This window comes from Lepisosteus platostomus, chromosome 11 (assembly GCF_059453375.1).
Source record: "Lepisosteus platostomus isolate fLepPlt1 chromosome 11, fLepPlt1.hap1, whole genome shotgun sequence".
Classification (NCBI taxonomy): domain Eukaryota; kingdom Metazoa; phylum Chordata; class Actinopteri; order Semionotiformes; family Lepisosteidae; genus Lepisosteus; species Lepisosteus platostomus.
This window is the reverse complement of record NC_142621.1, coordinates 43,014,621-43,031,262: the sequence shown is the minus strand read 5'-3', so window position 1 is coordinate 43,031,262 and position 16,642 is coordinate 43,014,621. Positions and strand designations below refer to the sequence as shown.

At 44.7% G+C, this 16,642-nt stretch overlaps 1 protein-coding gene and 1 long non-coding RNA gene across 3 annotated transcripts; one reads left to right on the top strand and one right to left on the bottom strand.

Annotated features, from left to right (window-relative positions):
* Nucleotides 1-2,997: 2,997 nt before the first annotated feature.
* tha1 (threonine aldolase 1) lies at nt 2,998-10,727 on the bottom strand. 2 transcript variants are annotated; one of them, XM_088599841.1, is made up of 7 exons: nt 10,421-10,727; nt 8,152-8,235; nt 7,881-7,969; nt 6,775-6,960; nt 5,965-6,102; nt 5,355-5,547; nt 2,998-4,957 (listed from the first exon to the last, which is right to left on the bottom strand). In XM_088599841.1, the coding sequence occupies exons 1-7, from the start codon at nt 10,725-10,727 to the stop codon at nt 4,650-4,652; spliced, it is 1,305 nt and encodes a 434-aa protein (XP_088455967.1). In that variant the 3' UTR covers nt 2,998-4,649. The 2 variants fall into 2 exon arrangements, with proteins under 2 accessions (XP_088455967.1, XP_088455968.1); XM_088599842.1 differs by lacking the exon at nt 8,152-8,235.
* LOC148652736 (uncharacterized) lies at nt 10,590-16,515 on the top strand. Its single transcript, XR_015925409.1, has 2 exons — nt 10,590-10,707; nt 11,317-16,515. It is a non-coding gene; the product is annotated as an uncharacterized LOC148652736 (long non-coding RNA).
* Nucleotides 16,516-16,642: the final 127 nt, after the last annotated feature.

Genomic DNA, 16,642 nt, shown 5'->3' with positions numbered 1-16,642 from the left:
AGTTAAAAACAGTGTGTTTTTTTCCCCGTGTTGGGTACCTTATCGGGCACGTGGCTGTCGATGTCTTCTCTCTCATTCCCCCGTGCTCACAGACCTGGACTAGGCGGAGAACCGAAGTGCTGAACTGAAGAGCACAGCTCTGCACTGGCCCGTTCCCCTGTTGCACACAAGCACGAGCAGTTACTCCTGGCGTAGGCGGTGGCTGTTGAACATCTGCAATATGAGCAATGAAAAACCGCACCTGCGCGAGGAATTGAATCTGCATGGAGCCTTGTTATTTACGGACTGGCCCTTCTGATAGAAACGTGTGGCACAAAAGCAAGAAGAAGCAGCAGAAGCAGCAAAAGAAGCACAAGCACAGCATATGTGCCAACTCGATTGGTACCTAGTGGGCAAGGAAATGATATGGGAAGAAAGTTTGGCTGTGCTCAGATGTCTTTGTTCTGCTGTAAGAACAGTGGGTATTTACATTTGACACAAAAACATTATATCGAAGACTTTCGAGTAGGTAGCTGCGTCTGAATGCGTAAGCTGCAAAGAAACAGGTAAAGGTTCACTCCATGCTGAAAGGAAAAGAAAAGAGGAAGGCTGAAGCTCGGTGTTTCTTTCTTTACCTTCAGCATGAAATGAACCTTTACCTGTTCTTTCACAAATATTATGGTAATGAGTTGAGGTCACCTGTGACTTCATTGATAATTAATGATTAAATCAGATGTTTAATTGATCTCTATTAATTAAATGGAAGGTTTTGTTGGTCAAACTAGCTATACCATGCTTTTGAACCCGAATAAGGGAGATACAGCTGTCTGGGGCGGCGTACTATGAACAGATGAGAAGCTGAATAAAAAGCACAAAAGTAGGAATGGATTATAGGTGACCCGCTACAGCTTTAATAAACTTTACACTGCAGAGGACTAGACCTGGAATCAGGCTTGTTTTACTCAACAATGTCTATTAAGTGCAGGTTCAGGTCACGCCAACCATGATAAAGGAGAGTCTGGAAACACTTAATGCAATACACACGCTGGGGGTTTGTGGGTCTTGGGATGAGTGTCACCTTCACACAGACCTGAAATCGAGCGGCTCCTGTGTGTGGTACATTAGTCACACTCCTTCGAATCTTTCGAAAACATTTTATTTCATTTTAGGTTTGCGGATCAGCTACTGAAGCTGCGAGCGTGCGTCACCCTCTGTCCTTCTGTTCGCGTCTTCATCGTTTTTTTTAATGAAACCTCCTGCAGTGTGGCACGGCGGCCCGTTGAGTGCAATTTTCCACAGGTGCATGGAAGGCTTTGTGCGCAGAATTACCTAGCAGGTGGAGCCTTACATCCGCGTCAGGGAGACACAGAAAAGTGCTGTTCTACAAGCATGGTAAACCCTCAGCCTCAGGTTTTATTATAAAAGGGAAATAACACCATGTTCCGGTGAATCCCATTTACTCTACAGGGTATTTGCTCAACCTATAGGTGCAATTATAGTGAATCTATTTACTTGGTGAAAGCGTAATTGACTGTGCACAGAAATGCATTTTCACTTGAATATGTTATGGTCTCTGCTAGCTAGCCACTCCACTGGATAATGTTCCAAGCCTGAGCTCGGAGGTATGTCATTAATGTTCTTTTTGTTAGCACAGATATCATGTCTGAGGCCCTTCAGAGCAGAGTAGCATAGAAAGCCATGTCAATACCCACAGAAGATGAAGGGGTAAAGGCATTATGTAGTGGAATTTATTTCAGCGTAAGAGGGCAGCTGAAAGGTACTATTTCATACAATTCTAATGTGGCAACTGAAGAAGAAGCAGTTGAGAGATCAAAGCTGGCTGGGAGAGGGATACAGGAAGAGAGGGAGAGATCTTTGTGAACTGCAGGATGGGTGAGCCACACTCCAGGTGACAGACTAATCACTGGCTGAAGAGACTCTGGCAGCACTGTCCTTGCTCCAGCTAATGAGATGACACAGTGAAAATTCCACACTCTGGGGCTGCCTGCTGTCACCCCTGTGGCTTTTATCAAAAGAACAGGTATCCCTTCACAGCCAGTTTTCACTAACCTTTAATCAGACAGCCACTGACTTGCACTCCGCCACTAGATCATGAGATGAATTATCTTATTTATGCGGGGATCAGTTACTGTGAATTGTAACAATTATGAAAGAAGTTTAGTTCAGACTCCAGTAAGGCAGGAGGTGTTGTTGACACAGACATCAACAAGAAGGCAGCCTCATGCTGCTGTGTTGATATTACCCCATCGACACGTCTGTTGAGAATACTGTGGAATCATGCAGGCACGTGCTGCAAAACACTCTGAACAAAGTGTTGCTTTGGCAATACTATTTACCTATTTCTTCCTATGGATTATTAACAGGGGTCTTCGTGTTTGAATGGGCCCGATTCAAACGTTTTGATTTATGACATTTTATTTTGAATGATTTTTAACTCGAAACCTACTGCACCAGAATCACTGAGGTGTAAATGAAATTGAATACATGACTGACACCTACATACAACATGGAAAGGCATTTGAAACCAGGAAAAGGAGGCGTTTCTTAACACGGGGTGTTGAAGGACTATGAAACTAGTAAGCCATGTTGTTGTAGCCAGTTCCCTGGATTCTTTCAAGAAACAGCTGAATGAGATATTTGGATCAATTAGATGCCAACAACCAAACAACTTCTATAGGCCTAATGGGCTCCTCTTGGTGCCTTGGTGTTTCTTGGTCTTCCTTGGTCAAGGGCTAAGGACCCTCTGACAACTATCAGGACAGTGGGACAGGAGGCAAATTTGTGCCAGGGATGTCATCATTGGAAGGTCAACCAGCAGTATGGGAGATACACAGTGAGAACAATTCTCTGAGTAGAAGGAACTGCACTGTAGTCTGTGCAAATCTATACAGTACATAAAGTCTTTTTTTTTACTTTCTGCCCGTTGATTGATAGAGGCAGCAGTTCAAAAGATTCATGATAAATTCTCAGCAAAGCATTGAGCAAACAGGCAGCTGAAAATTCTGAAAAATCTTTTTTTTCTTTCATTACTTTTTCTTTTTTCTTTTAGATTGATAAAGAATCAGATTCTTTTTTCAGCAGCAACTCATTCATTCATGGCTTCTAACGCATATCTTCTTCATTGAGATGCAGGTCCTTATCCACTGTCTGTGACCCTGAATCAATGGTCTGCAGTTTCCCTGCTTAGATGGGGGGGGGGGGGAAGTATATTAATTTCAATTTTAAAAGACATGTCACTCCAACGGAAAGGCTCAAGGAAAATATCAAGGACAGTGCACCACAATGGACTGCTTTACACTTAAAAAAACATTCTCAAAGAAGGCCAAGTGAACCTTAACAATGAACAAGCACTGCTGGTCAGACTCAGATGCTCACTGACGTCTTCAGGAGACAGACACATTTTATTCAAGGTGACTTGTGTGTGCCTTTAGGGTGATGATTCAGATGACAGAATCCAGAGAAACAGACCAAGAAACTGCAGTTTGTTTTATTCGTTTGCCAGGCAGGTACTCTACAGCGAGGTTCCAAGTGTCCCTTCTCACCATTCCCTACAAATGTGTCTCAAGTGCTACGGGCTTCTTCAGCTCTGAGCCTCTGTTTCAGGCTTCGTGGTTTCCGGTCCCACGCAGGATTTTTTTTTTTAATTGAGTGACATTTTCGATTGCACCAGTCCCACATCTCCTGTTCCATCGCAACCTGTGGGTTTCTGAACTATTCAATGAATAGGTCAAGGTAAGGAACCTACACCAGGGTCATTAACAAAAAAAGGAAGAGAGCAAATTCTCAATCCTTCTCCAGTACATTTTGAATGCACACACGTAGAGTACAATGAAATTGTGTCTCTGTGCCTTGATGTTCGAATTCTTGCAGCCACCTTCCACTTCAAACACGAAAAGGGAGTGTAATGACATACGGTGATCTTTTTTTAGAGCATTTCTTCTGTGAAATAAATATTTGAATTTTCCTTTTGAAAACAATGGGTGCAATTGGACTATGCTCATGAATCACTGACCTTTTCCCAGGCAGTTGAGATGTACAGGTGAAGGTGTTGACCGCACCCAGGGTGTTTCTTGAAAAGAGTAGGGGTGTAACCCTGGTGTCCTGGGCAAATTTCCCATTGGCCTTTACCAATCATGGCCTCCCAATAATCCCCATCTCTGAACTGGCTTCATCACTCTGCTCTCCTCCCCACTGAGAGCTGGTGTGTGGGGAGCGGACTGGTGCCCTATGGCTGCCGTCACATCATCCAGGTGGGGCTGCACACTGGTGGGGGTGGAGGGGATCCCCATTACCTGTAAAGCGCTTTGAGTGGAGTGTCCAGAAAAGCGCTATATAAGTGCTATATTGGCTATAAAAGCGGCAGGTTAAGGCAAAATCCTCTTCCTTACTTAAATTATTCTTCACTTTAATTGTGACCCCTTAGGCTCCAATTTAGACATCTTCCTCCCCAATAAATCTACTACATTACAAAAGTCACGATTTCAAAATGCCGTCTGCCTTTCATGCGAGACTGACATTTCGAAGCAATTAAGGAAATTGTGTAGAGCGGGATCACGCGCAGGTAGGGAATTTTCTTTAAAAATAGCTCAGCCCTTTCCCTTTCCTTCCGATATCCACACCCGGAGGCGACATCTGTCCACTGCCGGGGCTCAAGCGTGCCGGCAGCTCTCCTCTCTGTACCGCTGAGTGACGTAGCGCAGTTTCCGGATGGCGAGCTCGGTGTCCTCCCGGCTGACGCCCAGGTGCCACACGGCCCGTACCGAGCGCCCCACGTGGGGGAACATCAGCACGCGTACCGCCTGGCCCAGAGACTCCGCCTCCTCGCCGCAGGCCTCTCCCATCCGCTGGCAGAACTCCTCCGGGGTCAGGCCGGGGTCACAGAGGCGGAAGCGGACGATGTTGGTCTCCACAGCCCTGAGGTCCAGCTGGTACAGGGAAGGGTCGCTCTGCAGTAAGGCTGGGGACAATGGGGATGAGGATGGATCATTCTTTTACCACTCCGGACTGTCAGATAAGACAAACCGCGGATAGTTGTCCTGTCACTAACGCTACACTTACCCACTGCCCTTTGCACTCTCACGTTTACGTTTTAAAACATCTAGGAATCCAGACCCTGGCTTGTAAAGGTTCACTTTTCTGTCTTGCCACTTGTTTTATTGTTGATAAAGTCTAAGTGTGCTTTGAATACTGATTCAAAATGATTTTTTTTCTTCAGCCTTCGTGGAAGAAAGTGTTTGTTAAAGGAAAAAGCAGATGTGAAACAGTTGTGAGTACTCTGCTGTGCCAGTGTGGTTTCCTGAATTTGTCCCCCCCCCCCCCTGTGTGCTCCAGCTCTCCCGGCTACCAGAACGCACCTCTGGCAAAGGCCTTGGCATTGCAGTGGTCCTCCTCCAGCCTGGCCACCATGTCCGTCAGGGCAATGATGCCAGCTGCTGCCAGGATGCCCGCCTGTCTCATCCCTCCGCCCAGCACCTTGCGGGCACGCACCGCTCTCTGCACAAACTCACTGCGCCCGCCCAGCAGGCTGCCGGCTGGCGCCCCGAGCCCCTGTCGATGACAGAGCGTCAGCGCAGACACAGGCAGACCGTGGCAACAGACTTTCACCGGGACGCCTGCATGCAGGCAGGAGATTGATTGCATCACTCCAACAGTCCACTCACTCGAACATCTTTAATGCCTGCTTTGCTTTAACACATCTTTTCTGTGCTACTCATTGTACCTTTCTGTTGTCCTTTTCCAAGAATAATGTTCACCATCCTCCACCATACCATTGAATTATTTTTGTGACAATGCACCTTTATTTTACTCGAAAACCATGAGAGGTTCCTGTTACCTTCTGCAAATGGCAATTCAGTGCATAAGGAAAGGATTCTGCATCTCAGCACGGACCTCCCTGCACGTTAGCCCTAGTTGTTCTGATGCTGCCGTCTCCCTGTGTTGCGCTGGGTATCGGGGCCACGTTACCTTGGACAGGCACACGCTCACAGAGTGGCAGTGCCGCAGGATGTGGGCAGGGCGGACGCCCAGCGCCACGGCCGCGTTCATCAGCCTCGCTCCGTCCATGTGCACGGCCAAGCGGTAGCGGTCAGCCAGCAGGCGCAGCTGAGGGGGGCAAAGACAGAAGAGCACGCAGACCTCAGGCCGGGAGAGTCAGGGCGGCCTGCTCTTGAGCAGCACGCCGGTGTGTGCGTCTCTTACAACACGGCATCATCAAGTGAGCTCTGCTCTTTTGTGCACGAGGAAACGTGTGCCTTTGGAATATGCGCTGCTCATGAAACAAGTGCCTCCTAAAATAAATACCAGACTTCGCTCTTATCGTGTCTATGTTTATCCCAGCTGCTCTTTCCCTACTGCACAACATGTTTGCTACATCTGTTAAAGCAAAGCCAAACAGATCTTACGGGGGAAACATTTTTCAGTAAGTTAATTTTCTGGAGAGGAAGCTTTCAGACGAGGCACGTGCAGCAGCTGAGATCTGACATGCGGCAAGGTTCAGTCTGACTTAATTCATTGTGATAAACATCTATTCAGCCCTGCGTTCTTAATACTCCTCCTCCCAGGTTACTGGCCTCCAGACTTGCTCAGTTTATCACATCCAAAAAAAACTCCCCCTTGAAAGTATAGAATCAACATGGCCTTACAGACTCAGCCAAGACTTCATTTGCTGTAAGATATGATTCTCCCCTTCCCAGACAGGGGAACATCACGGTCAAGGCAAGGTCAGCGAGGAAAGCTGCAGACACAGTTTGCTTGGCTGACCCCCCTGGGTCTCACCTCTTGAAGGAAGGAGAGAGGCAGGACGCACCCCCCACAGATGTTGTGCGTGTTCTCGACGCAGACCAGACGAGAACGGGGGTAATGTGCATCAGGGTAGCCGTGCCTGATCCTGGATTCCATCTCTTCCAGGTCAAAGGTCCCGTCAGGGAGGTTGGAGACAGTAGTGGAGTGAACGCCTGCACACTGCGAGCGGAGCAGAAGTCAGGAGAGGAGGCAGCAGGGAGGAGATTAAAGAAGAGGAGAGGTGAACACTAGCAGACATGCTGAGGTGATCGACACAGTCCTGCTATCCCAGAATGCTTTAGACAGATCATGTGTTTTCTTCTTCATGGTCATTAATTTAGGACTTGCGCCTCTAAATCAAATCATAATTGATGGCATTCAGCATTTAAACTGTTTTTGGTAAAATAAATATTTTGCTGGGTGAAACACTAAGATACCTTGATAAAAGTTGTTTTTTTTCCCCATTTTCTGAAATGCAATCTTCTTGTTATTTTTTGAAAAATAAACACCTTCATAAATTGACGGCAGGGCAAATCAGAGGGGCGCTGGAGCATGATTTCTGCTGGGCGGAAACGAGACGCACAGGGGTGCGGATTTGATTACGAGGCAACACAGAAGAGGCGAAAATTGAGCTTCGGCAATTAACGTATTTTGGAGTGCTTCTTAAAATAATGAGCTGCGAGGCTGGAGGGAGAGTGTGAAAACTCAAAGCACGCTGTGCACTGTTTATTTATAGGACTGCGCAGGTTAACAAAAAATAATTTCCTGTCTTCTACAATTCGGTTAGAAAGTGGGATTAAAAATACTGTAAACTGAAAGAAATTATGGTACAAGAAATGTAAAAAACAATACCATGTTTTTTACCCTAAACAATACCATGGTGCATTTTTAACATGACTACTGGCTACATTACCATTCAGTCTGCATCACCCTGAAGCTAAAGCTGAGCCAGTGAGCCTGGGCAAACAGACACTGTCAATCAGGGCTGACACCTGTAGTTATGGATGCCCCTAAACTGTCTGATGGGCTGCCCCCTCCTCTCCCACCTCACACCAGGACACGTGGCAGGGGTGTGAAGGGTCAGATGTCACATACTGTACCTGTGCGCTGCCCCCTTGCTCGTAGACGTGCAGGTGTGACTGATCCCCCACGATGATCTCATCGCCTCTCTCCGAGCAGTGCACCATGACTTGAAGGAGATATAAGCACGCACACACAGTCATGCACACACAGGCACACGGCAGCACAGTACCGATGCAGGACATCTGTTAGCAAAACAAACCTGCTTTGTTTATTACGCCGTGAATCGAGAGAGAAACTGCAAGCACAATAAATCACATAGGCAGATGCGGGTTCGAGTTTCAGTTTCACCTGCGATGAGATTGCTCATGGTTCCAGTGGGGACAAACAGAGCTGCCTCCATCCCAAACACATCAGCTGCCCTTTTCTGCAGTTCTGGGGAAACACATAACACACAAGTCCTGATGCTCACATAAATACTCATGCAAGGGCCTATGATCACTCGCAGATCATGATTCCCTCTGTAATTCGTGTCAGTCTAACTACTGCCACGCCTGTGCAAGACACTATGCCCTGGTGTGTTTGTGCCAGCTCTAATTTGTATTTGGGGGTCTGATTTAGTATGATATATTTCATATTCTCTTCATATTGATAATTCTCATTTTTCCTCATTTTAATACAAATGACTGCAGATTCTGACAGATGTTTAAAGCTCAGTATTAATCCCTAATTGTTATATAATGTTCTATTATATTACTACCGATATTAAGTTAAGAATAAGAATTTGCCCGTTATGACAAAACCCTTTTAATCCATATTTTGTTATTTGCTCACTGTTTAGAATTTGTAAAGCACTTCCAAAGTGCTTTGGAAAGAGGAGGGCACCCAGCCCATCCCCCCCAAGACTGCACCACCACCTGGGTGACCCTCAGCAATCATTCAGAACCATTAACTTCAATACACAGCAGATCAGGGAAAGAAGCGAGACACTGCTTCCCCAGTTCAATTAAGGGGAACTGGGGTTTGGCCACACTGCTCAAACCCTGAGTGGAACTGAGCTGGCACCCAGGGATCAACACCCCTACTCGTACGGACAGGGGTTTGGGTTAATTAATGACCACGAATAAGGACTTCTGTTTAAAATCTTTTCCCCGGGGCTGCAGTGCCTACACTTCAGTATCACCATACTGGGGCGCTGGTTAGGAAGTTCAAGGCCAGAAGACAAAGCGCCACCTACTGGTCGGACAACAACAGGCAGTAATGCAGTTTTCCTCAGGCTTCCCATTCCAGTATTGAGCAGGCTCAGCCTTGCAGGGCCTGTGAGAGCTAACAAGATCAGGCTACAAGGCAGGAAAGCTGTTGACATTTTAATTAATCATCTGTAGACCACAGCCTGCCCGTTTCTAACTTTGCTAAGAAGAAAAGGCTTTTTTTTTGCCTGAAACAGCTTATGAGTCATATTTCATTTCAGATCCCCAGCTGGTCATTACCAAGTTTCTATTTTCTTGTTCACAGGGTACTTCTCTACAGGGGAAGTTCTACAGTGTGCAATTAAGCTGCTTGGAGGTTTAAGCGTTTGATTGTGACATTTGTCCGCTTCTGCCCTCTACTGGAGACAAGCGAGGCAATTTCTAAGCCTAAGCAACATTATAGCCAACAATCTGGCCAGAAACCACATCTCACAAAGAAACTTAGTCCAAAGTAGACCATTTAGAGCAGCTGAGTTATAACAGTTGTAATATTAATTCCTTACACCTATAGGGCGCTTTTCCTGGAATCTCCACTCAAAGTGCTTTACAGGTAGTGGGGACTCCCCTCCACCACCAGTATGCAGCCCCACCTGGATGTGCACCAGTGCGCTCAGCACACACCAGCTCTCCCAGCGGGGAGGAGAACAGAATGATGAAGCCAATTCACAGAGGGGATTATTAGGAGGCCATGATTGGTAAAAGACAGGGGAAACGTTGGCCAGGACACCAGGGTAACACCCTTACACTTTTCGAGAAACACCCTAGGATTTTTAATGACAGCAGTCAGGACCTTGGGTTTATGTTTCACCCCATTACTATACTGGGGCATTAGGACCCACACAGACCAGAGGGTGAGCGCCCCCTGCTGGCCCCACTAACACCTCTTGCAGCAGCAGCCTTTGCTTTCCCAGGAGCCTCTCCTCCAGGTACTGGCCAGGCTCACAGCTGCTGAGCTTCAGTGGGCTGCTAGCTGGGAGTTGCAGGGTGATATGGCTACCCTTCTCCACTGCTAATTGATGATGTAATTGGTATTATTGCCTGATTAGACTTTGTTTAACTTGTTTCTTTGGTCTGTCCTGAGTGTTTAAATACCCCAGGGGGAACAAGTGTGTTTCTACAGAACCGGGATGGTGACTATTGTGACCCTGTAAGTTTACATAATTACCCCACTCTTCAAAAATGACTTTCGAGGTCTCTGGGTTTTATGGGCTAAGACGTTTTTCACTGGAAGTGACATTTCAGTTATCCAAACCAAACGGCCAGTTTTGTGTCGTTCGAACAACACACACTGGAACAACCCGCCTGCTTTAATAACTATCTTATATATTCTGAGCGTGTGAGGAGGAGAGGAGGGGGGGCATTTCTCTCACCGTTAACAGTCGGATCCTCCCCAAAAACATCGTCCCCGACCTCGGCTTCAGCCATGGCCCGGCGCATCGCAGGTCCGGGTTTGGTAACGGTGTCGCTGCGGAGGTCTACAGTCCGAACTGGAAACGAGCCTGGGTGTATCCGATCTGCACCTTGAGTTTGCTCATAGTAGTATCTGACTGAAGTGCCCCTTGCAGCACCGCCGTGCACAGACCACTGTTTCACAGAACCGCCGTTAATAATATTCGCTCGACGGGTCCTGCAATGCAGCAGTCTGCGCGCCGAGAAGGTTAGAGGTTTTAAATTCATGTTTCTTTGTTTGAATAAAGAGGATAAAGGCGCCTCGGCTGTTTTTGCTTCTCTCGAAAAATGAACTTTGGCTCATTGCAATTGCGATCACAGGACGCTGTAGGGAGTCATGTTTAAGGCAAGTGTAGTCGAACGGGCGCCGTCGATGGGTCGAGGGATCATTTTTTTGTGCAATTTTGCAATTTGAACGTGTCTTGTACTGTGTATAGTAAGCTTATTTGGCATGTGATATTGATACGGTGAAACTGGTTTAGGAAGTAAAACCGATTTAGAGTCTCATTTTAAAACTTATCGTCCGACAACAGAAAATAGACGCGGTTAAACTGTTAAGACAACTGCTTGCAGCCTGTCAGCTACTTTACAAGGTATTACTGTACTTCGTTCATGTGGGCTGCCAGTTGTTTATCGTTTTATATTTATAATCTAAATACCTCACAAATCCTATCAGCATAACAAATGATGGAAGGAACCGTAGGATTACTTTTAAAAAGTGGAAAGAAAGTACTGTACTTCTCTACACATTTCATTATCCGCAAGTGAAAATCACGGATATTGACTGATTGATAAGATTATTCATGGTTTTGTGCAGGATTTCACTGGGAACACGCACCAGACCTGACCGCCAGGGGAGAGTGATGTCAACCCATCACAAGAATACACCCGTTTGAATTGAGGTGAGTGGAACCCCTGCTCTAGGCACAGCGCCCCCTGCAGGAGCAGGACTGTAACTCCCTGCTGTCGGCACAGCGCCCCCTGCTGGACTGGGGCTGGGGAGCCCTGCTGTCGACACAGCGCCCCCTGCTGGACCAGGACGGGGGAGCCCTGCTGTAGACCCACCTGATGGACGCCAGTGTGGCACAACTGTGTAGAATGGTGGACTAGCTTGTTGAGGATCACAGACCAATTGATGGGGACATCCAGTCGTGAGATGAGTCCACTTGTAGTGACTGATGGCAGCCTGACTGCATGGAGCTTTGTTGTTCAAGTCCCTGGGAACTCACCTGAACGTCTGTGGAGTGAGCTGGGAAGACGTGGTGTGTCTACTCTAGGGTTCAGAGACCAGTCAATAGGCTTTATACTGACCAGGCTTTATGACAGGAGTAGGAGAAAGTCCTGCAAGACCTCAGGTGCAAACTGCATCACAGAAGTACAGCTTGTATCGGTTCCAGAAGTGACCGGCTGTGAGTACCCCAACAGACCTCCTGCTGATGAAACCATCCATGCATTTTCTATCCACTTTATTGATTACAGGGTTGCAGGGGCCCCAGAACCTATTCCTGATAATGAGTTTGTTGCTTTGTGAGGGTGAAGTTCCTTTCGAGGCGCACGTATTATTGCTAGAAGAGCGAAGTAGACCTGCAATATTATTTCTTCCCGCCTGAGGTCGCTGTAGGTCCAGATATAAACTCCTGTTTCTTCCAGGAGTCACTTGAGAGGAAAACTTTTTGCATCGTATTTTTATCATTTATATTTTTATGATTTTTGTCGCAATTACAATTTTCCTACCTTTAATTTTGGATTTTATTTTGCAATTAATGCAGACAGGTCTCAAAACTACACAAACGAAAAGTATTACAAAAACTATGTTGACTTTCCTGTGCAATTTCGTTTACTTCAGCACATAAAACTTAAATATCTGTGATAACAGAATCTGTGGTGTTAAGTTTCGCCCCGTTTGATGATCTTTTTTATAAGAGAAATATCACACAAATATATCAAATGATGGAGTTGTTTGTCTTGCAAGTTAGGATTATACAATTTAATGGGTCAAAAAGCGGTACTGGAGCACAATATCAAGTCTTCTGTCGAAAATCAAGGTGATCGAAGAGGAGCTTGTTTACTTATTGAGACGAAAAGAAAAGTCAATCTTAAATAGAACCTATTAAAACACAAGAACATTTTGACTGATTCAGCAGTTTCCACTGCCGGTGTTCAGTATAGGCCTGCGAAGGTTGTCTTTGTTTCATTGTCCGATGACATATGGAGGCAAAACTGCACTGGAAGCAGAGTGCAGGAATGATCTAATACAGGAGTTCCCAGTCCTGGTCCAGGACTCCACACACCTGGTTTTCCTTCCAACCAAGCTTAATTACTTAATTGAAGTCTTGAATGCATGAACTGTTCCGTGGTGGAAGAACAGGCTCACTTGGCTCTTCCAATGCAGCCAATGATAAGGGGGTTTCTGCAATCCAGTGAAATTGCAAGGAGAGAATCCCCTTCCAGCTCTTATTTTAGGACAAAGCAGCACAGATTTAGGGCTGACGTAATACAGCATCAAGGGGCATTTATTTTTATTTTCAGAGCTGGCATTTAATTACATTGCTGTAAATGCCTCCACTTCCTTTGCATTTACCAGAAAATGTTTATGGCGAGATTTCCTTTAGGAGGGGTAATGTCTCTTCAGCGTTGTCTAAAAATAGTGGCGCCCAGCTCGAGTGCTGGAAGGCTGCAGTCCAGCCTTTAAATCAGCAGTGCTTGGGGAAGAGGTGTTAACTTGGTCCGGTTAGGCCAGCAATTCGTTTAACTGGGTCATTAAAATTGTGAAAGAACACAAACCTGTAGAGACAGTGGCTCCTAGGAGTATAGGTTGGGTGCCCCTATTCTAAAACCTCTTTATTAGTAACTCCTGATTTGTATTATAACTTTTGACAAGTGATGATTTAAAAAAAATGTATTAATATAAATCTTATTTTTCCATAGCCTTATTAAAGAAAGTGATTAAGGCAGCCATAGTCCCTAGGAGCGGATAGATTTTCCGTTTCGTCTTCCAGATGATCTTTAGAAAGTGGTGATTTAGCATTGACTTAAGTACTTCAGGATCAGCTGGAACAATGACGGAGTGGACTGGAGTGGCTGACTCCTGACCTAGAACTCTTGAATTCTGGGGGAAAGGGAGGTATGCAAGAATTTTAGGATTGTTAGTTGTCTTTACAGTGGTTTGTTGAGACTGAATGCGTCAGTCACCAGCCATTTGAAGCTAAAATTGTCCAAGATCAAGGGGAGTAAATGGCACCAAATAGGCTTAATGTTAAGCACAGTAACATATTGAAAGACATGCATGTACTGTGTTTCTGCCCTTCATGATTTATCCTGGAATAATAACAAGTTCATTTGTTCCTAGAATGTTAAAAAAGGAGATATGTCTCTAGAAGGTCCTTTTTTGTGTTTCTTCTTAATTGGTGTGCATAAATTTGACAGTACACAGGCCACAAAACATACCATACAATGTTGGAATACTCACCTGTGGAGTAATGCAAGGAACTGTGCATGTCTCAGAGAATGCGATTTGTCCCACAATCCATCCAAGGATTCAGATCTGAAGTTTTTCTTTAAATCTGAAGTCCTGTCCTGGGGGAACTGGTTCACTGCAGCGGACGGATCAAAATTTGAGGTGCCAATTGCAGAAACCAGGAGCTGCTGTGCAGCCTTGTCCGTATTGGTCTTCGATAAATCACTGGTGACACAAGGAAAACAATGAGCGTGAGATGTGTACGTGGCAAACCACGGTTCCCATTTAATCACAAACAACTGTGAAACGTTGAATTCCAGAGCAGGGCTTCTCAATGAGCAATCCTGACCAATCTTCGGCAGTTTCCTTGTCGGTCTGTGTGAGGTTTCATTTCAACACAGTTTTAAGGGGAAAAGTTTGATTAAATGTGTGTGTGTTTATTGGTCAGAAAACCCCCACCCTGCTCTTCAGCATTCTTGTGCTCTGCTTCATTATCTCCGCTCTGTAATGGAACATGAGCAGACGTTGAGCCACTCTCACATCTGTCGGTCGTATCTCCTTATGTACATACTCTTCAGTTTTATCCAATTTTTAAATAAAGTTAAATGTTGTAAATTTGCAGAGGTGAGGGTTTTTTTGTCTCTCCTGCAACCTGCAGCACACTGCTTAGCAAGTGTGTGGAACAGTGGCCTCTGTCTGCCCTCCAGCCTGACATTTCAGGGTAAAGTTGAGGTTGGGTTCAAGTGAGGACTCTCCTCTAGAATGCTGGCTGTTGTTTCGGTCATTGATGCTTTAAATATTGTTTTAAAACACACTAAATGCTTAAGCGTTGCTCTGTTGGATTTGCCTTCAGAACCTTCTTCATCTGATTTGGTTGAGACAGTTTAAAATTAAAATATTGGTAAACCTTTGTTTTTATGCTGTTATTGAACAAGTGGGACTTCATAAAGTGGTGCGCGTTGGGCGCTGTCATTGTGTATATTTTGTTTGGGGTGTTCGTGATTTAATTTGCCTGTTTCAGAATGTTCAGCTTTTCTATTGACCACATGTACTGTACATGTTTATTTCGTATGGAGCATTAGCATGTAGGGTTCACATGGAAAAGGTTATATGATGATATCCCACCATAATGAAAACAGGCTAGGATGGCCTGGACTTCAGAAAGATCAGGCACCCCGGGACATTTCAGAAAGGCAGTCAGTCAGCCTGTCCTTGACATAAAAAATATTGAGAAATACGGTCATAGATCAGTATTCCTAATCAATAAGAGCTATAATACAGTGTAGTTACAAAGCCAACATCATTACTGAAGTACTTCTAAAATGCATTATAATACATTATAATGCCAGTTACATTACATCTGCAATACTGTTGACTACTAGCATTACTAAGCTTCAACAAAATTAAGCTATTATTGACCAGCTGTGGAAAAACCAGCATAATAATGCAAACTGTTTCTGAAAGGGTTACTAAGGACCAATTATGGTACAAATCAAACCTGTTAGCTTTTTAAATGCAATTTGTTTTGGAACAAATTTGTCACAGAATGACCCTTGAGCAATATTTGTCAGTCTCAATAATGTTAACATCAGTGCAGTTAGTTGCATGTCTTGCACTTTTCTAAAATGTTCTTGAAGATTTGTTCACTCTTGGACAATGTAGTTATTAAGTTCTTGTACTCTGAAACTTGCTTTGCATTGATCTAATTGTATTTTTTAAGATAAATGCATCTTTCTGTGTTTTTCTGCAGGATACGCACTGGTCAGCCTCTTCCGTGGAGTTATATACAAGATGAAATCGCGTTTTTTTTCAATTGCTCTTTATCCCATTAGTTCTGTTAACGACATTTTTGGAGTAACTACTTATTTTACTACGAACTAGGAGTTAGGCTCCTGCTTCCGGCTCAAAGCCACTGTAAGTGTCAGGGTGACTGCCTCAGTGCCAGACAGACTAATAAGAGCAGGTGGAAGTGTAGGGCTGTGAAATTCAATAGCGCAGCTGTCTGCATTTCCAGTAAAGGAGAAGGGGTGTGCCATATTGGCAATGGGAGCCCGTATTGTAGTTAAGCACTTCTTGCTGAACTGCTGGCACCCTTCGTTGACAGGTTCCCCTTATTAATTGCAAAGGGCTACTACTATTCAAATTTTTTAAAATATGCATTAATTTATTTTACTCTTGTAAAAGCCTTTTAGTATTATAAAACTTTTACCATAGTAATATTAACCAGTATTTATTTAACTCATAATGTCATTGGTATAATTCCTAGTTAAAATCTAATTGTGTGCGCTTGCTTTGAAATAACGAGGACAAATGCGTACTTGCATGCATTGGTAGAAGGTATTGCACATGAATGTTGAAATGATGCAGAATAATATTGGAATTGTTGCACCTGAAATTGCTCAGTAATGGCATAGCCAACATAAATTATAGGGCGTTACAGTTACAGTTGTGTGCACGCGTATGCCTCAATGCAGAATTGATTAATTAAATCTTTCTAAAGAGGGCTTGAAATAGTTTTATAGCATATTTAATTGGAATAAATGAATAACGTTTTTGGCATGCTTGCGTGGCTTTGATTTTTCTTTGTTTGGAACTTCCTTAGGGTGTAATGCAGCACAATATCTAAGTGCTCTGTGAAACTTCTTCTGAGTATTGTGACTTGGCATCGTTGCCTTACGCAAAACCA